The 25,397-nt window shown below is 36.7% G+C and overlaps 1 protein-coding gene across 4 annotated transcripts in view; it reads left to right on the top strand.

Annotated features, from left to right (window-relative positions):
* Positions 1–25,397, top strand: part of PREX2 (phosphatidylinositol-3,4,5-trisphosphate dependent Rac exchange factor 2) — a 284,434-nt gene that overhangs the window by 98,225 nt on the left and 160,812 nt on the right. For all 4 annotated transcript variants that reach the window (XM_055298134.2, XM_063612655.1, XM_055298135.2 and 1 more), the window contains exons 9-14: positions 3,148–3,297; positions 5,888–6,032; positions 11,050–11,150; positions 19,371–19,474; positions 20,173–20,222; positions 22,888–22,963. In XM_055298134.2, the coding sequence (XP_055154109.1) occupies positions 3,148–3,297; positions 5,888–6,032; positions 11,050–11,150; positions 19,371–19,474; positions 20,173–20,222; positions 22,888–22,963 (626 nt within the window). The remainder of the gene's footprint in view (positions 1–3,147; positions 3,298–5,887; positions 6,033–11,049; positions 11,151–19,370; positions 19,475–20,172; positions 20,223–22,887; positions 22,964–25,397) is intronic.

The raw sequence follows: 25,397 nt of genomic DNA, 5'->3' as shown, positions 1-25,397 counted from the left end.
GTATAATATTTGATAATTTTGATGCTATTATGAAGTATGTATACTGCATTTTGAGGCCTGTGGTATGTGTATTCAACTGTATATGTGTGTTTATGTATGTGCATATATATATATATATGTTTAAAATTACTTATGATTTTTAAAATTGGTGTGATAGAAATTAGCATATAAACTTTAAAAAGGAACATTATTTCTTCATTTGAAATTACTTGACACAAGCTGTTCTTTTAAAATATTAGTGCAGCAATTAAGCTGTTATTTGAGACAGTGGATGTATTAGTCCATTCTTGCACTGCTATCACTACCTGAGACTGGGTAATTTATAAAGAAAAGAGGTTTAATTGGATGACGGTTCTGTGGGCTGTTTAGTTCATGTGGCTGGGGAGGCCCCAGTATACTTAAAATCATGGTGGAAGGTGAAGGGGAAGCTGGCATGTCGTCCTGGCCAGAGCATGAGAGAGGGGTGGGGGAGGTTCTCTACACTTTTAAACAACGAGGTCTCACGATAACTCACTCACTATCATGAGAACAGCACCAAAGGGGAAATTCTTCCCCATTACCCAATCTCCTCCCACCAGGCTTCACCTCCAGCTTTGGGGATTACAATTTGACGTGAGATTTGCGCAGGAACACAGACCCAAACTATATTAGTAGATTTTACAGTCAGCTAATGATCTTGGTTTCTGTACATTGAAACAATAGCCACGTGTGATCAATCACATGCTCACTTATCTGATTCTGAGTTGAATTATGTGCTTTCCAAAAGAAATTTGTATGCACAGGCTCAATTGGTCAAGCCAGGCTTCATGGAGGAGATGGGTCCACTTTCAAGAGGAGTAAGAATCTGTGAGGCAGAGAGGAGAGTGGGGTAGCTTGATGAAAAACTCAGCTTGGGGAATATGTAAGTATTCACAGGACGGCCAGGAAAGCAGCAGACAAGAAAAGCATGGTGGGAACACATTAGAACATAGTGGAAAATAGAACGAGTTAGACAGAGTTGAGTTGTTTTGGGAAGAATCTTTAAAGCAAAGTCTACATGTAGTTTTGACTTGATTCAGCGGTGAGACACCCAATGGGTGGCTTTTGAGCTAAGAAGTGGCCTGATGAAAAATATTTGAGGGATGGCCAGCAGGGTGTGAAGAGGCCAGTGACCAGACTCAATCCAGGAAAGAGAGGAAGGAAAACCCCCTGTTATAGAGATGGCTGGCCCCGGGGTACACCTGTGCAGTGGCAGGAGCAAGACCCGGATGATTTTGGCACATGAACTTGTGTTCCGTGTGCTCTGTGGGAGGGCTACACTGTGTTCATTTTAGAGTAAGTCCAGTGTTTATGACTCTAGGCTGCATTTGGCTACTGTGGTTTTCTTTATGCAGAGTAATGGTTAAAGGTATAATAACTTGAGTGGCCATGTGAGATCTTTTAAGCTGCAGGTGCAAGGTTCACTTAGCTAATCATGGCCTGACTTGAACAGAGAGAAGACAGCCTGAAAAATAGCTTGGGCTTGTATGTGATTCTGGTCTTGTTAGGTTACATGTGGTTAGGGGTTGGGGGAAGAGTTCTAAACGTGTAGAATTTGAGAATTTCTGAATTTTTTCCCACCAGTTTATCATAATTTCTCAGTTGGTTATTTTTATAGATATTAAGGAGGGATTGCACTGTAATTATGAAGTAATATTCTTGTTTTCCTACTAATGCTCATGAATACTTATCTGACATGAATTATGAAGTTCTCCTACTTTGTGTAGGATGGGAACATGAATTAAACACATAAAGGTAATAAAAGTACAAAAAATCTTTTTAAAAATTGCTTGTAATTTTTTGGGAGGGAAGTATCGGCCAGTTTAAATCTCTATATTATCAGAAGTCATTTTTGATTATTCATGGATTATGGCACCTATATAAAATACAGACTAATGTCTAATGTCATTCTATTTTGACTCAAAAGTAATCTGGAAGCTTTAAAGACTCCACAACTGAACAGCATCATTTGATAATGGATTTGTGGTATTATTAGTCTGACCTTATATAATGTGTAGTGATTTTGGAGCTAATGAAAAAGACTATGGGAACCAGATTTTGGGAGAATGAGTGCCAAGCACATCTGTTTCTACTCAAAAACTTAATAAAATAGATCATCTGAGGAAAAAAAAGAACAAAACAAGCAAAGTGCCACAAAGTCATTTTCTAAACCACCTTTAACTTTCTTGTGGCTTACCTCCTCAACACTGGCCTTTGCTGCTGAATGACTTTCAGGAGAGACACATGAAAAGGGTCACTTTAATTGGTACGGGTGCTGACTCAGGCCTCTGTCATAGATTTTTCCATCTTGGGATCTTTGCTTTGCAGGGACTGTCATGCCAGTAAAGGTCGTTTGCAAGTTATGTCACTATTCTCTACCTGCTGTTAGCCAGAGAGCTACTGTATAGGGTTTGCTGTTGACATTTTCAAACCCAGCAGGACAGTTTACCCAAAATTATAGTGAGATATCAAAAAAGACAATTAAATGTCAATTTATCTTCAAAAATTTTGTATAAGTTTCTATTTATGTGACTTAAATGGAATGAAGTGGCTTTAAAGAGTATATGTCTTGACCATGTATGATGATAACGCTTTGGCGTCTGTGTGTTTCCATTTATTGCAGTTTTAGGTAATTACACTCTTACTGTGTTCCATTGGTTAATCCTTAGTGTGCAGTTCATTAAATAATAGAAAATTATTCCATGGGACATAGACTGTCTCTGAAGCCTAGAATGCTATTTCAAAGAAATATTAGAAAGATAAAATAAATAAGACATCTTGAATGTTTGAGAAGAAGATACCTTGCATGTTATTCTTTTATTGCTTTAGAAACTTTGACAGTATTTTTGAGCATAGAGCATATAAGTGTTAATTAGTTTTTAGTGTTTAATTTCATGTAATATATTAACACTCTGAGCTAGAAATGTCCATTATTGAGAACTGACTGCATCCAATATGAAAGCATTCTTAAAATTTTTAAATGTTTATATTTTTCAATATACATATGTAAAGCAAAGATATGTTGAACAATTCAGTGGTTTTGGAAATTTTGTGTATTGAATGATAGTGTTGATATAATAATATTGTGTATTACATTTTTTTCATTTGCCTTTACCCATTAATTTACAGCTGATTTCCATAGCAGTGGACACATTGTTGTTAATGGATGGAAGATACATAACACAGCAAAAAATAAATGGTTTGTTTGTATGGCAAAAACGCCTGAAGAGAAGCATGAATGGTTTGAAGCTATTTTGAAAGAAAGAGAACGGCGGAAAGGTGGGTGTATGAATTGAGCGCTGTTACACTTTGCGAAGATTCTAACTTAGCACAGGAGTAGATAATGGGAAAACATGAGAAAGTGGAAAGGTATGTGATGGTCGCTTGATTTATTAGGTTGGTGCAAAAGTTATTGCGGTTTTGACTGAAAGCAATTACTTCTCCACCGACCTAATACTATGTGACGTGAGCCTCATACTAAAAGACTTATTTGATACTTACAAAATTGTTATGTAATACTTCTATAGTTAGCAAAATAATTATATTATGGCTGGTAGTGTCTTTTAAATAGTTTTTTTAATTAGAAAATTTCTTCAATTTTCTTTTCCTTTTATTCTTGCTATTTCTAAAGCAGCATTACCAAATTTTTCTGTAAGTGACAAGCTTCAGTAACATAATGCAGTGTTGTAAAGCCTCCAGTTGTTCTCTGTATCCTTAACACAACACTAAAATTTCTTAGACCCAATATGTTAGCTCCCTAATTATAGATTAAAGCACTTTGGATTTATACAAACTTTTAAAAATTGTTAGGTCTTTGAATATAATATAATGTAACCCAATTAGTTGTTTGTTCATATGAGGAGGCCTAGCTCGAATTTGTTTTATGCTTTTGGAAAAATTTGCAAAAGGAATTTGGCCTGGCTATATTCACTTGTGTGAAGTTTATCTGCAAAAAGGCATATTTCTATAATTCAGCTCAGAAATAAATGTGCTTGTATTTCTACTAATTAACAATTGATTTCTTAATTAAGAAGCATGACATTGTTGATTACTTCTGGAGACCCAAGAATAAAACACCTCATTGGTAATGAAATTTCAGAACACAAAGAACTCTTTCTTCCATCTTCAGATGTTTTCCCCTGAAGAATATGCAAAGTTGCTACCTTGATTGAAATATTCATGGTACATACTTGTAGAATTTCCAAAGCATTTTCAAATACTCCTTTGGTTGATCTTGGATGAAGAACCAAATAGAAAATTTTAAAACAAAGTTTATGAATACATGACTGACTCTAAGTTTTGTTGAATGTAGCAGTCAATTCAAATAGCAAACAAATAGTTAAAAGGTGAATCAAGCTTTCAATCAAGTTGAACCTTTTTTTCTTTAAGCACCCAAGACAAAAAAACAAAACAAAATAAAAACCCCAAACAAGAGAAAAAGCACATTCTCTAAAACTGCTTATGATCTTTATCTTTATATTTATCTTTATTAGACTCCATTCTTAAGGGATTATTTATGAATAAAGGCAAATGTTAATGGCTCCAGCATTGTCAAAAATAAAGGCCTGGAAGGAAATTTTGCAGCTAGATGACTAAAAATAATACAAGTATTTCTCCTTCTTCTGCAACAGCTCCTCATCAGTCCTGATTAAGTGCCAATGTTCCCAGGATTTTAGCTTGGCGCTGTTTTTCTCTAACTAGATTCCTTGCCTGGCTTATCTGTTCCCATCAGATTAACTTCCACTTCTACACTGCCGATTTGTTCAACTTTATGTCCAGCCTTGTCCTCTCCCCTGAGCATGCTCATGTTTTCACTTGAGTCCTGGACTCCCATCTGAATGTCCACACTAGGCATACTCGGTGCCCACTGGGCTCCTGGTTACTTGGATACCTTTGCCCAATACGCCTCCCTGCTTCCATTCAGTCACTCTCATCAGAAGCCCGGAAGGCATCTGATTTCTTCTCTTTCTTCCATGCCCACATTTAACCAATATCTTATCAATAGCGCCTCCTATTTCTCAACTTCATCCTCTTTGCCCTATGGCCCTACCCTTATTTGCAGTGAGTTGAACTTGCTTGAACTTTTGAGGTTTCTCCTGACACTGTCCCTCTTTTAAAATCTTTCCCTCTTCAGTTTGTTCCCCACACTGTCCTCTGAGCTTTGTTTCCAAAGCAACACAACTTTCTTTCCTTCACTACCCTACCTTTCTCCTCCCACTGGTTAAAACACTTAGCTGCATGCCCAATACCTAAGGAATGAAATAAATTGAAACTGCAGGTTGAGCGAGGATCTTGGCTATCCTACCAGCACATCTCCTATCTTTTCTCTTAAAACCCACGGCTCCGGGCCTCCAAGTTGCTTCAAATGAGTTAGCTGTGCTTTCTCTAGAAATTCCCATTCATACCTGTGCATTCAAGACAGGTCCCTTCTGTGAAACCTTTCTTAACATTTCTCAGGGAGAGGTGAGGTAGGCTGAGTATGCCTCTATTATATCACATTATTTTTTTCCACCAGAACTGTCTCTAGGGCTGCTCTGTCCAGTTCTGCTGATCTAACCCTGAGCAAGGGTGCCTGGTCCAGGGCTCAATGGAAGCTGAGACTCAGCAGCTCTTCCTACTCCCCTGGGTAAAGCTTTATGCCTTTGGGGCACAATTTGCACAAAGGTGACATATACCCTGGGGATCTTGCCTTGCAGGTCCCCCTAGCCCCTGAGCTTCTTGAACACCAGGGCACTATTATACAGAGCTCTGTATCCACAACCCCCCACACATGGTAGACCTGCAACAAATGCTTGCTTAATGAAGCCGTAACTGAATGAATGAATGAAGAGAATTTTCAGTTACCTCTCCTTTCTCTCATTTTTGATAGGTTTAAAATTAGGAATGGAGCAAGATACCTGGGTCATGATCTCTGAACAGGGTGAGAAACTTTATAAAATGATGTGCAGACAAGGAAATCTGATCAAAGACAGAAAAAGGAAACTGACTACGTTCCCTAAATGCTTTCTTGGAAGGTAGGGTTGGGAGTTTGGGTGCATGACTTTCTTTTACATTCTCATTATCTCACCTGTTAACTTTCCTTCAATTAGTTTTCCTTTAAAAATATTCCCTTAGGCACTTTTGAAAACTTCTTTACAGTTGCCATTTCCTGAGCTGTAGCAGGATGAAGGAATGGACAGAGAGCCAGGATCATGACCTGGAAACTTAAGGCATCCGTCCATTCATTCATGACTTCTGAGATTTCTGATATGTCATGATCCCGGGAGAAAGGGAGGTTGGGGCCAGGCAGGGAGTTTTGCCTACAGGGGACAGGATGACTGGTTGGGCACAGACATGTATACACATGGGCCTGAAAGTCAGAATCAGAAAGACAGGGAAGATAAGAGACAGTCTGAACTACCAGTTAATTTAGAATTTAGGCAGCTGGGCTCAGGATAAAGGGTGTAGGTGAAGAGTCTGAAAATGTGGGTCATGTGAAGAGAGGCAGCGAGCAATAGGCAGAGAGGTCACTTTGGTTTTTAGAGTAGAAAAGAGTGACTGAATGTTGTTTGGTTGCTTTGGACAGCATTAAGTGGGATTCCCTGGCTGGTTTAATTAGTGCAGGGCCAGAAGGAAGGTTAGCTGCCTTCAGGTAGCTCTTTTTAGGCCAGCCTCTGCTGGCTTCTTCCTACACATTATTTCTAGTGCTGGAATACATACTTAGGTAGGAGTTAAATACCATTATACTTTTTTAAAGATACAGAAACTGTGGATCAGGGAGCTTAACAATTTCATATGGTTAGTGAATACCAATGCCCAAGTTTATAAAGTAGACTGGAGTTGTAGTTTACAGTCTAGACTGCAATCGAACTTATCTGTTCAGTTCCTAGTAGTACCACCAATCTGTTGTGTGATTTGGGATAGTTAAGCTTCCATTTGCTCTGAAAACATGGAGATGATGGTAGAGTTTACCTACAGTGCTCACTAGGATGTCTTTTTAACCAGCGATGGGAACACACAACATAATCATAGGCTACCTCTGCCTCCCTCATATGGTTTGGCTGTGTCCCCACCCAAATCTCATCTTGAGTTATAATCCAAATTGTATTCCCCAAGTGTCAGGGGAGGCAACTAGTGAGAAGTGATGGGATCATGTGGGTGGCTTCCACCATGCTGTTCTTATGATGGTGAGTGAGTTCTCATGACATCTGATGGTTTTTTTTTTTTTTTTTTTTTTTTTTGAGACGGAGTCTCGCTCTGTCACCCAGACTGGAGTGCAGTGGCGCAATCTCGGCTCACTGCAAGCTCCACCTCCCGGGTTCACGCCATTCTCCTGCCTCAGCCTCTCCGAGTAGCTGGGACTACAGGCGCCCGCCACCACGCCCGGCTAATTTTTTGTATTTTTAGTAGAGACGGGGTTTCACCGTGGTCTCGATCTCCTGACCTCGTGATCCGCCCACCTCGGCGTCCCAAAATGCTGGGATTACAAGTGTGAGCCACCGCGCCCGGCCCATCTGATGGTTTTATAAGGGGCTCTTCCTCCTTCCCTCGCCTTCTCTCACCTACTGCCATGTAAGGTGTGCCTGCATCCCCTTCTGCCGTGATTGTAAGTTTCCTGGAGTTTTCCCAGCCATGCAGAACTGTGAATCAATTAAACTTATTTTCTTTATAAATTACCCAGTCTTGGGTACTTATTTATAATAGTGTGAGAATGGACTAACACACCCAGTCTCAGGGAAGTTCTTTACAGCAGTATGAAAAAGGGCTAATATGCTCCCTAACCCCCAACTCAGAAATCTATAGGCCAGGAAACCCTCTGCCTGCAGAGCAGCATCTGGCTTTCTTCTTCACTAAGAGTGATCCTCCCACCAGGCTACACATCTGCTAGTGAGCTATACTGTTGCTTGTAGGTACCTCTTAGGTGGTAGTAGCTCTTGTGCAAGGGAAAGAGAAGATGTGAATTTATCTTGGCAAAGAAGCCCTGTGCAGCAAAACAACAGTATCTCTTTTACCTACCCCATGGGCATAACTTTCAGGGTCCTCACTGGGATATGCCCATTTGCAAGAGAGTGACTTCAAGTTATGGCTTCCCAGTAGGTTTTTATAGGTATGCAAATTAGCTACCAGGGGTCATTTTTACCATTGCAATGCTGCCTAGTTTAGCAGTTGACACCCTACCTTCTTCAGGTGTATAGGGGAGCATAGCTATTATAGAAAGTTAGCCCAGGGTCAAGTTTGTTCTTATTGAAGAATAGGTTTTGCTAACCCTTCACTTACACTATGTCATATAGGAATAGTGCAAATTCATTGTGATGCTATATGTAGCTTCTCCCAGAGCACCTGATAGGTAGGAGAAACTCAGTAAATGTTAGGTTACTGTGACCTTTTCCATAACAGTACACTACTGCTGCTTACAGCACAAGTTTGAGATAATTTCTGAGTGGATCCTTGTCCTTCAGCAGAGTGTTGATGGAATTTCCCCATTCCCTGAGTAGGCCCAATGATAAAGCCACTCATTGGGTTCCTTTACTCTTGACTTCTCACTCTTAAAAAGATTTCCAATTTATAGCAATATTTAAATTGGCTCTTTCCCTCATTGTAATTTGACATTTTCAGGAATCTAGTGCCATCAGACTAGAGAATTATGCCTTAGTTACACAACAACCATCTCAACCCACTTGTCAACCACTAAGTTAGTAGAGCTCGCTATGTGCCAGGCCCCGTGCCGAGTTCCTGACATCTGTCATCTCATTTAATCCTTTGGCTGCACTATGACATTGACATTCTTTTTTTGTTTGTTTGTTTGTTTGTTTGTTTGTTTGAGATGGAGTCTCACTCTGTCACCCAGGCTGGAGTGCAGTGGCACGATCTCAGCTCACTGCAAACTCTGCCTCCCAGGTTCAAGTGATTCTCCTGCCTCAGCCTCCCAAGTAGCTGGGATTACAGGTGCATGCCACCACACCTGGCTAATTTTTTTATTTTTAGTAGAGGCAGTGTTTTACCATATTGGCCAGGCTAGTCTCCAACTCCTGACCTCAAATGATCCACCTGCCTCAGCCTCCCAAAATGCTGGGATTATAGGCATGAGCCACTTTGCCCAGCCCGACATTCTTAATATTATCTCTGTGTTAATGATGAAGAAGCTGAGGTTTAAAGAGCTAAATTCATGAACTCATGGTCACGCAAGTAGTGGAAACAGAAACAGGATTTGAGTCCCCGTTGTATTATGGCAAAGTACGTGATATTAACTGCTACACTTTGTTTCACCTTTTCTTATATTTTTCTTTTGAATTTGTTATGCAGCAATAGAAAACGAATGGTTTTGAATGGTTCTTATTTAATAAAAGAATAAAAAAAAATTTAACAACTTTGTCTGCCTTAAAGTATTTTTGTAGTCTAGACAACCCATTTTTAGAATTTTATGTCCCTCAATTATTTGACATTAGCCATTTTTCTTGCTTTTGTTTTTGAAATTAATGAAGAAATAATTTCCTGATGCAGTCCATAGCTTTGATTCTCTAGCCAAAAAAAGAAAACCAGTCTACAACAAATTCAATAGTTTATATAAAAGTTCAAATGTTAGACTTTTAAAACATGAGCAACATAATATTTTTTATTTGTAAAATGTCTCTGTATTTAGTGTGCTCTTAATGATACCACGTGACCTTTTTTTTTTTAATTGCTACATAGTTGAGGCTCTCCTAAGTGATACAAAACATCATCCTTATTATCTATGATGCCTGGGGCTGCCCTGCGATGGTGACAGATGTAACCTATAATCCACTGTGGCCTTCACAGCTGCAGCAGTGTGTGGTAGACAATTCTGATGGATGGTTCTGTGCTGGAGTATTCCTTATGGATGACAGATGAGATACAATAATGAATTTACCAAGTAATTTTACATTTTCAAAACAATGTAGTAAAACTTTTCTATGTCTTTTGGTGTACATTAGTTTTCTATCGCTGTATAACAAATGAACATATACTTAGCAGCTTAAAACAACACTAGTCAGCAGTCCAGGAGAGCTCAAGTGGGTTCTCTGCTTACGGTTTCACAACCCCAAAATCAAGGTGCTGGCCAGACGGGGCTCTTATCTTGAGGCTCTGGGGAGAAGTTCACTTCCAAGCTTATTCAGGTGGTTGTCAGGAATCAGTTCCTTGAGGTCGCAAGAATGAATTCCTTGTTTCCTTGCTGTCAGCCAAGGGTTGCTCTCAGCTTCTGAAGGCTGCATGTCTTGGTACCAGGACCTCTCCATCTTCAGAGCTGGCAGTGGCACATTGAATCCTTCTAAAGCTTTTTATGCCTCTGACTTCCTCTCATGCCACTAGCCTGAGAAAACTCTGCTTCAAGGGGTTCCACTCCCTGAATCAGGCCCACTGGGATAATTTACATATTTTAAAGTCTGCTGACTTGGGATTTTAATTACACATGCAAAAATCCCTTCAGAGCAATACCTAGATTAGAATTAAATTGAAAAACCAAGGGGAGGGAATCTTGGTGTGGTGGAAGGGCAGGCAGTGAGAAGATTTCTGTAGAATCCTACCTACCACATGGTACGTGCGGTTTTGTTTTGTTCTTTCTTCCTGGATCTTTAAACTCACTGGTTCTCTGTGCCTGGGAACCACATTAAAGACAGTTTAGCTCTTTATATTAAGTTATTACTACTCTATTCAGTTCTGACTTTAGCTATCTTTAGGATCTGTTGCAATCCTTTAGTCCCGCATTTGCCTTTATGTTAATGGTAACCTTTTAATTAAAGCTACTCTAAAATTTTCACTTTGTGTTTATTAGAGGTCTCAACAAGTTGAATAGTTTAAAACTAAGTATAGTTTAGTAATGTCTGAATGTACAGACATGGGTTTTGTAGAATAGAGTTCAACTTAAATGGCTGTAGGCCTTACATATGTGAAAAAATAATCTGTTGAAATGCATTGTGAATATTCCTTTATATTTTGAGATTCCTTTCATCGTTGCTTCATGACTGGATGGTGTAGAAAGACTTGCCGGGGAAAAATTAAGCATTTAGCTTTTTCACTGGCTTTCTGTTGCAGTGAATTTGTGTCATGGCTGTTGGAAATTGGAGAGATTCACAGACCTGAGGAAGGCGTGCACTTGGGACAAGCATTATTAGAAAATGGAATCATTCACCATGGTAATTACTTTATTAATTACTTATTTAATACATGTATTCACCATATGTATCTTAATCCCATTCATCAGTTTAGTTTACAGTTCCCCACATAGGATGCTTATTGTTTTAAACAACATTTTCAGTACTTAATACACGTAGAACAGTGTCTCAGGGAGTGTGGGTTTATAGGGCTATATTTGTTAACCTTAAAACGAAGAGCTTCAATACAGGCAAGTGTTAGAAAATAGAGAAGTGGGATTGTGGAGGAAGGGATGGTTAGTTCTATAATAATTGGAGTATTCAGGAGTGCTTCATGGAGGATGGGACATGACAGTGATGCTGGGCATTGCAGAATGAATAGAACTCTGCCAGGGACCACAGGGCAGAAGGGCATTCCACCCGGAGGAAATAACAGCACTCCGGCACAGTGGCGGGTGAGTTTCTGGTGGCTTCTTTGGGGACCAGCACAGAGCCTCACGTGGGTCCATGGATGAACATACTGGCGAGGGGAGGTGTGGCAAAAAGGCAAGCAGAGTCTGGATTCCAGAAGATCTGAAGTCTCCTGCTGTGGCATGTGAGCTTATTCCGAAGGGGGCCAGGAGCTGATGAATGCTTTTAAGCAGAGCCATGATCAGAACTCAGGTCCACAGCTATGAGATGCAGCCGCATGGAGTCTGAAGTGGAGAGGTTCAAGACTGCAGAGCACCAGGCCCCTCAGGAGGCCCTGCTGTACCCAGGAGTGGCGGGACAAGGGCTTTAGCAGGTCTGTGTCCATGGGCATGAAAAAACCCACAGGGAGATGCTGGCGAGGCTAAAATACCATATTTTATAACTCTTTGGATGTGGGTGATGAAGAATGAAGAGAGAGATTAAAGTATTCTGAGGCTTCTTCTCTGAATGACTGAGACAGCTAATTCAGGAGGAGGAGCAGGGTTGAAAGAGAAGATTCAGGCTTTGCTATGGACTGTGTCAGACAGCCAGTGGGGAGTGGCCAGCAAGTGGTTGAGAATTTGGGGTGAAGCTCAGGATAGAAATAAGGTGAGAAACATATTTGGAATAATTTCAAGGGAGTACTAGACTCCTGGGAACACTGACAATGCACACACAGACCAAAAACCAAGAAAGCAGTGTTCATGGGACTCAGGACAAAGGCTTAAAGAATTTCTATGGTAAATTGTGGGGGAGGAGAAAAAGCCAGGGAATTATTAATAAATAGGAGTTTGGCTATGGTATTTTGATGTTCATTTCCTTTCTTAGATGCTGTGCAAACAAATCAGATCTTTCCCATCTTTCCTTATCACACTGGGTGTTGCCTACATGATGGTACCACCATCCACCCAGCTAGAAATCATCTTTAATTCCTTTCTCTCCCTCATACCGTCAAGCCCTGTGAGCTCTACCACCAAAATAAGTCCCTGAACAATGAATTCTCTCCCTTTCAGCATCCTTACCTTTCTTCTAGTCACCGTCATCTCCTCCTTTGCTTCCACTTTTGTTCTCCGGTTCCATAGTACACTCTCCAGGTCACAGCTAAAGAGACCTTTTAAAATGGGGGTATGATCAAAGCATCCTTCTGTTTATAACCATCTAATTGCTTACAATCAAACTTAAAGAAAAGTTCGGACCTATTACATGCCCTAAACTTCTTACTATGACCTACAAGATCCGATGAGATAGGGCCCCTGACTTCCTGTCAGAGCCTGACACCTCGCATTGTACCTAACTTGTTGCACTGTGGCCACCCTGACCATCTGTCTCTTTCTTCAGCACTCCAAGATGACTTCCTATTTAGGACCTTAGCTTTTGCTCTTCTCATTCAACAGTTATTTATTAATCCCTAATATATGCCAGGAGCCTTTGTAAGTGGTAGAGACAGCTGTGAATGAAAAGACAAAAATCCTTGTATTCATGACTCATGTCTTCCATGACCCTTTGACTTTTAGAAGCCCGTCCTGTCCTGTGATTCCAATGTCCTGTGTTTTTTTTACCTTGAAATCTTTCTTCATGTACTTATCACTCTGAAATTATTATGTTGTTTTACTTGTGTCTGTGTTTATTACCTCTTTATCTCCCTATCCCTTCCCTGGCCTCCAATAAAAATATAAGCACCATCCGAACAAGAGCCTTATTTGTTATTATACAGCAAATGCCTGGCATTCCTATCCCATACAGGTGCTCAATAAATATTTGCTGAATGAATGAATAATTATATTTTGAGTGAATAGATGATACTTATAAATTGTGTATGATTTTGTGCTTGTTTCATTAGCATCATTAAAACATCTAAAAGCATTATATGGCTGCTTTTAGCATCTGGTAGGCTAAAAGCATCATTTAAAAACTTAAAAGTAAAAATAACATTATGACTATTATATACTGACACCATAAAATGCTAACAAGCATATATAATAATTACCCTGTCTTTAATAGGATCGTATAGATCTTATATTGACCTGGGAACTGTGCCTCAGTGGCAGAAATTGAGTAGTTGTTTACCAAATTGGTTTAGCTTTTGTTTTTTGTGGGTGTGCATACATTGCATTTCTTAGTTTTCCTTGCGGTCAAGGGGAAGCTGTGAAATTGAGTTGCAGCCAAGGACATGTACACAAAAGTGATGCACAAGGGAAGTGTACAGGCTATTAAAAAAACACAAAACACAAGGTGACCCTGGGAGCCATGCATTAAGGATGGCTGAGCCTCTGTCAGACCCTAGACCCTGCATGAGGAGAGCACCATCACTCATCCTCCACCACCGATTGGATTTTACCTCAATGAAAAATTAGTTTCTATGACATAAGTCACTATATTAGGGAGGTTTGTTTGTTACAGTAGCTAGTGTTAACCAGTGGAAAACCAGCTAGTTTTTCTTCCCAGTATTTCCTGCAAAAATGACTTATCCCATCCTATCCTAGCGTATTTCTGCCTTTCTAGAAGGAAGTATGAGAGCAGCTGGGTTTCTTGATGGACAGAGTAAAAAGACAGACTTAAACTGCTAAGAAATAAAGGTTGCTGGTTCATGTTGACATACAAACTAGGGGTGAGAGAACATATTATGCAATTTCACGTTAATAGAATAATTCTATTAGAATGAAGAGATATGAGCCAAATGTGCTAGTATCATTAGTATGTGGTTCCAGCTGCATTTTGGTGAAAATAGAATTCCTAAAATAAAGTTGAATGAACCATCTGTTTTAAAGAGAGCAAGCAAAGAAGAAGTTGGCTCTTATTTCTGTTATTCACATTGCAATGATTGAGAACTTCGCCATCAGCAAAGCCTTGCTATAGCAGGAACTCTAGGGTTGAGGCAGCGTATGCTTTCTCTGTGGTATGCTGACAATATGCATCTTGTCTAGTGCTACTCTTTGTAGTAGGAACGCTTATGTGAGAATTCAGAGACCTCATATCTTGTTAATATTTCTTATATCCCATGGTGTGCTGAAGTTGGCTCATACAAGCTCCTGAGAGCTGATAATTAAATACATTTTGTAGGCTGGTTAGTTTTTAAACACAATTATTATTAACTCAATTATATAAACATGTAAGTGCATAAATTATGTTGCAAAAAGGGTAAAACACTCTTTTGGGGGTTTGGGGGGCAGGGTCTTGCTCTGTTGCCCAGGCTAGAGTACAGTGGTGCGATCATGGCTCACTGTAGCCTCAACCTCCTGGGCTCAAGCGATCCTCCTACCTTAGCCTTGTGAGTAGTTGGGACCACAGGTGTATGCCACCATGCCCAGCTAATTTGTTTTTTTTTTTTAATTTGTAGAAATGAGGTCTTGTTATGTTGACCAGGTTGGTCTTGAACTCCTGGGCTCAAGCACTCCTTCCACCTCAACTTCCCAAAGTGCTGGGATTACAGGCGTGAGCCACCATGCTGGACCTGTAAAAAATTCTTAAAATGTATCACCTTCTCATTATTTTACAATGTTTTACTATTATCTATGCTGTTGAGGTTATTTGTATCTATTGCTTTGTATAGTGGAAGTACTGTGTAATGAGTGCCACCGCACCTTTAACTCCATGTTCAGTGACTTTAGGTTGGAAGCTTGAAATTGGCCAGAGTGGGAATATTTATACAACAGAAATGGGCAAATGCTACAAATCAGAATGTCTCCTCTGCTCCCCCCACCTTCACCACCCAGAGAGCCAGTTGTTAAACATTTGCACTATGTTCCTGGGTCTCTCACACAATTATTTAAAAAATTGCATTAAGCGACTTTCTTCACTAGAGGACCCGAACTGTAGTTTATACACCCATTTTCCATGCTGGATAAATTGGGAGAGCAAATTTGAATGCAGAACAGTTCAGCGTTTTTCTAAGGCAACAGCTAAGAGTTGCAGATTAACCCAAGATTCATTATCGAAGACAGAAGCATTTGCCTTACAGCTAAGCTCTCCCTGTCGAATAGGTTAGACTACCACTTGTTTCATTGTGGCAAAAACATTTGGGCTCAACTTCTTGAGTTTTGGAATATCAAGACAATCTATTTCAATGATTATTAAGGGATTAAAAATGGGAATAGGTAGAGTGCATAGGAGAAAAAAATTCTGATTTTAAAACAAGTTGTAGAGTTTCACATTATTTCTCTTGATTTTATATTTCTTTCATACAGGCTTTTTTACGTATGACTTGGCTTGGGGAAAAGATACCAAAAAGCTTTATTGTCTACGTTTTTTTAAAAAACAATTTTTGGTCATAAGCCATGTAGAACGTTTGGACAGGCTGGGGTAAAAGGGCTGAAACTTCATATATGTATGTGTGTGTTTATGTGTATTAACAAGTCTTTTGACTTTCTTCTGGATGCATCAAATGTAGTTAATGAGAATTCTGACAACTTTCTTTCCTCTTTCAACATTTCTAGCAAAAAATAAAGGTCAAAGTCTTTCATCTAATCATAAAAATATAGCTCTTTGCAGCAAATTATCTCTTCTGCAAATGTTGCATTCCCTGTAAAGAAAATATTTAAATATAAACTCTTTGACTTTTACTTTAAGGTTTTTACTTTCTAAAACAGACATTTTTTATTAGACTGTGTATAAAACAACTTAGCCTGAAAAAGAGAAAGCATAGAGATTTAGTAGGAGATTCCCTCCCCTTCCCTCAAGCTTTATGGAGGTATAGTTGACAAATATTTATGATATACAACATGTTTTGAAATATGTGTATATTGTGAAATGATCACCACAATCAAGCTAATTAGTGTATTGATCGCTTCACATAGTTATCACTTTTTTGTGGTGAGAACATTTAAGATCTACTCTCTTAGCAATTTTCAAGTATGGAATACATTATATCATATTTGCTGTATCTATCCATTCATCCATCCGTGGAAACTTAGGCTGATTTCTTATCTTGCTGTTGTGAGTAATGCTGCAGTGAACATGGGGGTGCAGATATCTCTTTGACATATTGATTTTATTTCCTTTGAATTACACACCCAGAAGTAAAATTGCCGGATCATATGGTAGTTCTATTTTTAGCTTTTTGAGGAACTTTCATACTGTTTTCCAAAATGGCTATATGAATTTACATCTCCACCAACAGTGTACACGGGTTTCCTTTTGTCCACATCCTCACCAACACTTCTGTCTTTTTGATAATAGACATTGTAAGAGGTGTGAGGTTATATCTCATTATAGTTTTGATTTGCATTTCCCTCATGATTAGAGATGTTGAACAACTTTTCATATGCCTGTTGGCCATCTTGATTTCTTTTTTTGAGAAGTATTTATTTAGGTTCTTCACCCATTTTTAATTGGGTTATTTGTATTTTTGGTATTGCATTGAATTAATTTCTTATATATTTTGAATATTTGCCTCCTATTGAATATATGGTTTGTAAATATTTTTCCTATTCCATAGATTGCCTTTTAATTTTATTGGTGCTTTCAGTTGCTGTGCATACACTTTTTAGTTTGATGCAATTGCATTTGTCTATTTTTATTTGTCTATTTTTGCTTTTGTTGCCTGTACTTTTGGGGTCCTCTCCAAAAAATTATTGCCAAGACAACTGTCAAGAAGCTGTTCCCTAATCTTTTCTTCCAGTAGTTTTATAGTGTTACATCATATGTTTAAATCTTTAGTGTATTTTGAGTTTATTTTTATATGTGGTGTGAGATAAAGGGTCCCATTTAATTATTTTGCATGTAGATATCCAGTTTTCCCAACATCATTTATTGAAGAGACTGTCTTCCTTCATTGTGTGTTCTTGGCACCTTTGTGGAAGATCAATTGACCATAAATCCGTGAATTTATTCTGGGATCTTATCTCTGTTCTGTTCCATTGGTCTATATGTCTGCTTTTATCCAGTACCATGCTGTTTTTATCATGTGGCTTTGTAGTAGAGTCTGAAGTCAGTAATGTCATGCCTTCAGCTTTGTTCCTTTTGTTCAATGTTGCTTTGGCTTTTGTGGGTCTTTTGTGCTTCTACACAGATTGTAGGATTTTTTTTTCTATTTCTGTGAAAAATGCCTTTGGAATCTTGATAGAAATCACGTTGAATCTGTAGATGGCTTTGAGTAGCAGGGACATTTTAACAATATTAATTCTTCCCTTCCATGAACATGGGATTTCTTACCATTTATTTGTGTTTTCTTTAATTTCTTTCATAGTTTATAGTTTATTATTTCTTTCATGGTTTATAGTTTTCAGTGTACAGATCTTTCACCTTCTTGTGTTATTCCTAAGTGTTATATCTTATTTTTTTGATTCTATTTTAAATGCAATCATTTTTAAAATTTCTTTTTTCCATAGTGCATTGTTAGTATATGGAGACACTACTGATTATTTTAATGTTGACTTTGTATCCTGCAAGTTTACTGAATTAGTTTTTGGTGGAAGTTATATGGTTTTCTATATATAAGATCATGCTATCTACAAATAGAGACAATTTTGCTTCTTTCCAAATGGATGTCTTTTATTTCTTTTTCTCCCCTAATTGCTCTGGCTAGGACTTCTAGTACTATGTTGAACAGAAGTAGAGAAAGTAGACATCTTTGTCTTATTCTAGAGAAAAAGCTTTCAGCTTTTGACCACTGAGTATTATGTTAGCTGATAGCTGGTCATATACGATATTTATTATGTTGAGGTGCATTTTGTCTATGCCAAATTTTTTGAGAGCTTTCGTTATGAAAGGATGTTGAATTTTGACTAATGCTTTTTCTGCTTCTATTGAGATCATCATATGATTTTTATATTTTATTCTGTTAATGTGATGCATCATAATTATTCATTTGCATATGTTGAACCACCCTTAGTTCTCGAGGATAAATCCCACTTGATCATGGTATACGATCATTTTATTGTGCTATTGAACTTGATTTGATAGTATTTTGTTTAGGATTTTGGCATCCATGTTCATCAGTGATATTGGTCTGTAATTTTCTTTTCTTGTAGTATTCATATCTGGCCTCGTAAAATAAGTTTTGGAAGTGTTTATCTTTTATTTTTGGAAGAGTCTGAGAAGGATTGGCATTTATTCTTCTTTAAATATTTGGTAGAATTCATCAGTGAAGGCATCAGGTCCTGGGAATAGGAGTCTTTATTAATATGAAAGTCTTATCTTGAGGATGGTAATAAAGAGTGAACACTCTTGTTTTCCAATAAGAAAAAAAATTAACTGACAAGTAAAAAAGCAATTCTTAATGTAAGAACAGTTACAATTTTGGCATCAGTTAGATACTAAATTGATTTAAGCTACTCTGGAGGTCCAAACACAGGATAAATGGTCAAGATTGGTGTATGTGTGGTCTTGGCCTGATCACAGTGTGATAAAACAGATACGTGGTAAAATTCATTTGCAAGACCGAGAATCAAATCACAATGCACTACTTTTGAGTATCTGCTCTTTGAAGGGCACTTTTTGCTCAGCTTTGTAGCATTGTGAGGAAACAGAAAACACACAATCATATATTTATATAAATGTACACACTGTGTATACCTTTATACATACTCTATACTCATGTACATATATAAATACATATATTATGCTAGCTGAATGTTGCAAATGTCAATTTATTTCTCAAATCGTTATATGGAAATTGTAATATTTTTAATTAAATATTATCACGAATCTTGCTGTTAAAATACTGGATTGGTATTGCTGTGTTAGAAAAGCAAGCGCTTTTTGTAAAACTAAAAGTTTTAGTATTTGGGAATATATATTTAATAAATTTATTTGCTGTTTATCTGCCCCTTTTTAGAGTACCGTTATTTTAATATAGTATTTCTATGTTCTTAGTTACTGATAAACATCAGTTCAAACCAGAACAGATGTTATATAGATTTCGCTATGATGATGGAACATTTTATCCAAGAAATGAGATGCAGGACGTGATTTCAAAGGTAACGACCTCTCCCACAACCTCTCCAATGTAGAGTGCGTGTTGTCATTCTTCAGAAGATAAAAGATAGTTGAGAAACATAAAAGATTTTTCTAGTTTAGAAAATTCTTCGACAATATATACAAGCAAGCCTCTTTATTTATTTTTGGTATTTCAAGAATTCTAACGTTCAATTGTTTTTTCATTCTCTTACCTAATTCTAAATGGTAGTAGTACTGCTGCATCACTCACAAGGTTATATCCATGGAAAACCCTTTTACATGTAGCAACATGTTGTCAAAATACTTGAATTAAAAAAAATACAAATGTGTAAAATAAATGTAATGCCAGTTTTTTGTACAGTTGACAATACTTTGTTGATATATGATGAACAAGTATTATAGATGTATTACTGTATTGGTATATTTTGTTTCATTTATGTTAGAAATTTTATATTTTAAGAAACATAATTTAGAAAAATCTTTGTATATGTGTATGTCATATATGAGGAATTTATAGCACAATTTTAATCCTATTCTTTAATGATTTAAATCATATTATTTTTATGATGTATCATGATATTTGAATAATTTTTAAATTGGTTTAGATTTTGTGATGATTCTAAAATATTGATAGTGAATTAATTTGTTACTTCAAAATTTCATTGAAATGTCCCTTGGGTGATCTCACTTGTTTTTGATATATCTCTATTTTATGTAGGGTGTAAGATTATATTGTCGTCTTCATAGCCTTTTTACTCCAGTGATAAGGTGAGTCTGGTTTTTAAGTTCTGGGAAACTTAAATGGAAATATTTGTACTATGTTTTAGGTAAATATTATTCAGCTAGAACTTGTCGGCTTATTTTGTTTTTTTTTTCACTTTAAAATATTATTTTAAGGAATAATTTATTGTAAAATATCCCTACATTTTCTTAAGATTCTAATTATGTAGTGTTTTCCACTCTTTATTATGATTTCTAAAATTATTTTGCCATTAGTTCATGGTAAATTATACACTTGAAATAATCCACTTTCAGTTAATATTTAATAAATATTAACTGAAATCAAATTGCAAAATATTAACTGAAATCAAATTGCAAAGTTGATTGATTGGAAGAGGATTTGGAAACACTGTTTACATATTTGCCATTATTATTACTTGTATATTAACTTTTTACATTAAATTGTATTATCAAATATTGAATATGTATTTTATTTTATAATTTTCCTTCTCATAATCTTTTTTCCCAAGAAAAGATTTTGTACTTGGAAATTAAGAATTATTTTGAAGTTAATAAGTATGATTTTATAATTTTATTCTTCATCATGTTTTTCCTTCTGAAGAGGCACACTTGTTTTAAAAGAGGAATCAGGATTAATTTTTAGTTTATCTCTTTAGAAAGACAATAGAAAACTTTGAGGTTTGTATTATGATTACTAACAGAGTAGATCTTCAGGAAATTGTACTTTTGCAATATACACTGATACACCTTAACTGATAGAATGTTAAACTAATTTGAAATGGTCAAATATTATTTGGAATTTACTGACTAAATCATAGTCCACAACAAAATATGCCTGTACCATTTTCAGAATAAATAAAAATGCTTTTCAATCTTGGCTATAAAATCCAAATGTTTAGTGTTTCTATTTTTCACTTTGGTTTGTAATTCCAAGAAAATGCAAAGCTTAAAAAAATAAAGATTCCAGATATTGCTAAGTATATTGGAATGCCCACTTATACTGCATAGAGAACACACTGTTTGTAGGTCCTGGAGGAGAAAGCAGGATCTTACCCACAATCCTGAAAGTGCCCTATCTACTTTCACAAGTAGGCTTCACAGAGTGGAAAAAGGTGAAAAAGAATAAATATTTGTTGACTCTGCCATAATTCTTTCACAGATACCCATAAATATTTTGGATAACTTAATATTAAGTACTTAATAGCAATTGGGTACTTAAAAATTCTTTTCTGCTAAACTAAGAGAAAACAATAATGTTTAATGCACCATGTAACCTGTGTATATGTAGGTTTTATATGGGCAAAAATGTGTTCTGAAAATATATTTTAGCCATATGAGATTTCTTATCAAGAAAGCTGCATCTGTAAGAGCTGATAAGGAATTTTTCTTTGGTTAAAAATGACAATTGTTTTTGAGTTGTCAAGAGAAAATTTATGGTAAAAAACCATAAAACAGAAGGAATGTATGATAGTGATGCTTTTAATATGTGTGAACTCAGCTTATAAAAAGAAAAGTTACTTAGCATGAAGAGCCGCAGACTCGCATGTGGTCTGTAATAGACTATGCTTTTTCTTCTTACGATGCTTATGGAAACCAAGATGAAATGGATGATGAGGTGTCAGAAACGTGGAGACAGATTTAAAGAACAATGAATATAGCTAGTAATAGTCACTTCAAGTCTTTTGCACTTTAGAATTTTTGACATTTTATAAAGACTGCCACTTTTTCATTTTTTTATGATCCAGGTCTGGAAAATAAATGAATTATAGATTTCTGCCCTTGGGTATTCAGTTCTGATCATGAAATTTGGTTGGTATCTAATGGAACTTTGAATGGTTTCTCAGTTCTAGGAAATCTACTGAATGGAGAGTCTGAGGTGGACAGCCAGTTGATCCTCTTTGTTCTCTGGGGATGTGGTATCACTATGTCCATGACCTGATCAGGCAAAAAGAATAACAGGTTCTCAGTATGTCTACTGCAGGACAGACCTGCTTGTTTTCCACTACAACACAGCTGTGTGAATAATACTGTAGTGCAAATCCAGCCTTCCTGGAGCATTCAGGAGCAGGAATAAAAGGCATTTCTTTAGTCTCCAGATTTTGAGATTTTTAGTATAATCTTTTGTGATTTAAAGAGAAGAAATTCTATTTTATTATTATTTTATTAATACGATGTTGTACGGTAAGTTCTCACTTAATGTCATCAATAGGTTCTTGGAACCTGCAACTTTAAGTGAAATGATGCATAATGAAACCAATTTTGCCATAGGCTAATTGATATAAATAAGAGTTAAGTTCCTACAGCATCCGGTATTTCATTTCACTTAAAGTCGCAGTTTCCAAGAACCTATCCACAACGTTACGTGTGGACTTACTATATTTCTAGCTAAATTATTTCCAGCTAATATAGCAGTAATAATCTATTTGGATACAAGAAAATGTGAAAGAAGAGGTGTCCTGTTTTGGTAACATTGTGGGTCTCTTCCCTTGGTATAATCTGGTGGAGAATTTTTCAGGTGTTCTACATGCATAATAAACTTCTCTTATTTGCAAGTAATTTGGGCCATTAAGGTTACAATGGTAAACTTTTCTGTTGCATACTGATACTAAATGAAAATATTTTCTTGTGCTCACATATCCCCTTGCTTAATTTTTTGCTTTTTGTTTGTTTGTTTTTATTTTTTCCTTTATAGAGATAAAGATTACCATTTAAGGACCTACAAATCTGTGGTCATGGCCAACAAACTGATAGACTGGTTAATTGCACAGGTAAATAGATAAATAGAAGTTGCTGAGTTTCACTTGCTGCTGCTTTAAACTTTGAGTATGTGAATTAGGACCTTTACTCTTTTTCATCTGTAGCAGGCATTTAAAAAAAGAAGTACATACAGCTAATAGGAAGCAGAATTAGGATTTGAACCTAGATAATCTGATTTTAGAGTCCTCAAACTTCACTTTTACGTTATCCTGTGTCTCAAAAGCAAGATGTTCCTATTTTTAAAATATCAGATAAGATCCATCAAAAAACACTAATTTGAGAATCCAAAGAATAGCTATGCTCATTTACTAAATTTTTTTATGTTTTTTACACTTTGTTTTAAAGTATCTGTTTATTAATGCTAGCAAGTTATTCTAATCTCCTTGTGCCTTTTTCCCTTTTAGAAAATAATTGTGTTTTAATAATGAGCTTTAATGTCTGCCTGTGTCCATTTTAAAAAAGAAAGGAATTTATTGTTGTTACTGTTGGCCTGCTTCTCAGGATTTAGATGCTGACTGCTAGAATTGAGAAAATGTCATTTGCTTATAAGTAAAACAAATTAGGGCATCCAGTCCATCATAACAGACATTCAACTATAAATTATTCAAATATTCAAAAGTTTAAATATTGGTATTCAAATATCTAAATGTTTTCTCATACTAGATCGACTAGCAAATGATAAAATGTGTTTCACTGATTAAAGAAAAGATGAAGAAAACTGATACCCAGTTTAACTGAACTTACTATTTTGGGGGAGGGGATATTGCTTGGTTGAAATGCAAGTCATTATGTTTAGCTATGTGAGTCCATTTCATACACACCTTTATTTTTTCTTAAGGGGTGGCTTGCTTTCTTTGTTTCAAGTAGATAATATTTGATAGTTTGTCATAAAATGTTTATTTTTTGTTTCAGTTATTAATACTTAATCCACGTTTGGTTCATCTGTACACATATATTTTGATAATTTATATTAGTTAATATTTAGGTGGTTCAAGAACACCTATTTTTATATTTCATAGCACTTAAATTTATAACATTTAGAAGTTAAGATTTTAGATGAAACTAAGCAATTACCTTTAGATAAAACATCAGTTCATATTTTCAGTGGCTTTTCTAGCATCAGAGCCTTTCATAACACTGTGGTCAACGTGTGTCATTCGAACTGGTTTCAATATTCATTATTGGAGTTGGACTTTCACATAGAAATTATACAGCTCTAGAATTCATGTGAACTTGTATGATGTGTTGATTATGTGAGAAACTTAAAGAAAATTTATTTGAAGCAAAAACTGATGCTGAGTAAACCTTTAAAGTTCTAGCTCAGGAAATCAGGTATCAACTTTTTTTTTGGGCACTTTTACTTTCCAAGGATTAACATTAGAAGAATATATTAAGGTGCTCAAAAACGACCAAGTTGCCTTTTTTTTTTTTTTTTTTTGGACGAGTCTCACTTTGTTGCCTGGGCTGGAGTGCAGTGGCTCAATCTCGGCTCACTGCAAATTTTGCCTCTGGGGTTCAAGCAATTCTCTTGCCTCAGCTTCTCAAGTAGCTAGGATTACAGGTGCGCACCACTACACCTGGCTAATTTTTGTATTTTCAGTAGAGACAGGGTTTCACTGTGTTGGCCAGGCGGCTCGAACTCCTGACCTCAAGTGATCCACCTGCCTCAGCCTCCCAAGGGCTCGGATTACAGGCGTGAGCTACCACTCCCAGCCACAATTGTTTTTCTTCAGTTTTTCTTCATGGTTTATTATGACAATGTCCGCAGAAGTTGTACATAATAGAAATTGCATTGGCTGGGACTCACAACCTAGTGTGTGATGCCAGCTCTGCTAGTAACTAGTTATATAAACTTAGACAAGTCACTGAATCTCTATAGATTTTAGTTTTTACAACTGTTTACTGCTTACTGCAATAGCTGTACATGCCGTCTCTTTTCTATCACCGAAACTTCATGATTCTAATATTGTAAAACATCCTAATGTAAGTATCAACATAATCAACTCTGATTGCTTAACTTCCGATTAGGACCACATAGGCTGCCTTGGAAAAGGCAGAATAGTAATGGAAGGATAAGAGAACAACAAGTTGAAGTTCTTAATCTAACATGAAGAAGAGGTTTTTGTTTGTTTGTTTGTTTGTTTGTTTTTTGTTTTTAAAGTAAGGGTCTCTTTCTACCAAGACGCTGAAATGATAATACTGAATGTCCAGTATGGACCGAGACACTGAGTTGATTTGGACGGTTTAAGAACACAGAGTAAAAAAACTGGCTCTACTATGATTGGAGTATATTCTAGAGCCTATAGTTTTTCTCTTATTCTGCAATATATTGTGCGATGTCATCTGGGAAAACAAAATGAGTGTTGTGTTCTTCTGAATACATTTTTCATTCACTGTTGTTCTGCTTCTGTTATAGTATAATGGTTTGTAATAAAATACCCTATT

Source organism: Symphalangus syndactylus, chromosome 11 (assembly GCF_028878055.3).
Source record: "Symphalangus syndactylus isolate Jambi chromosome 11, NHGRI_mSymSyn1-v2.1_pri, whole genome shotgun sequence".
NCBI lineage: Eukaryota > Metazoa > Chordata > Mammalia > Primates > Hylobatidae > Symphalangus > Symphalangus syndactylus.
This window is presented reverse-complemented; position numbering and strand designations above follow the sequence as displayed.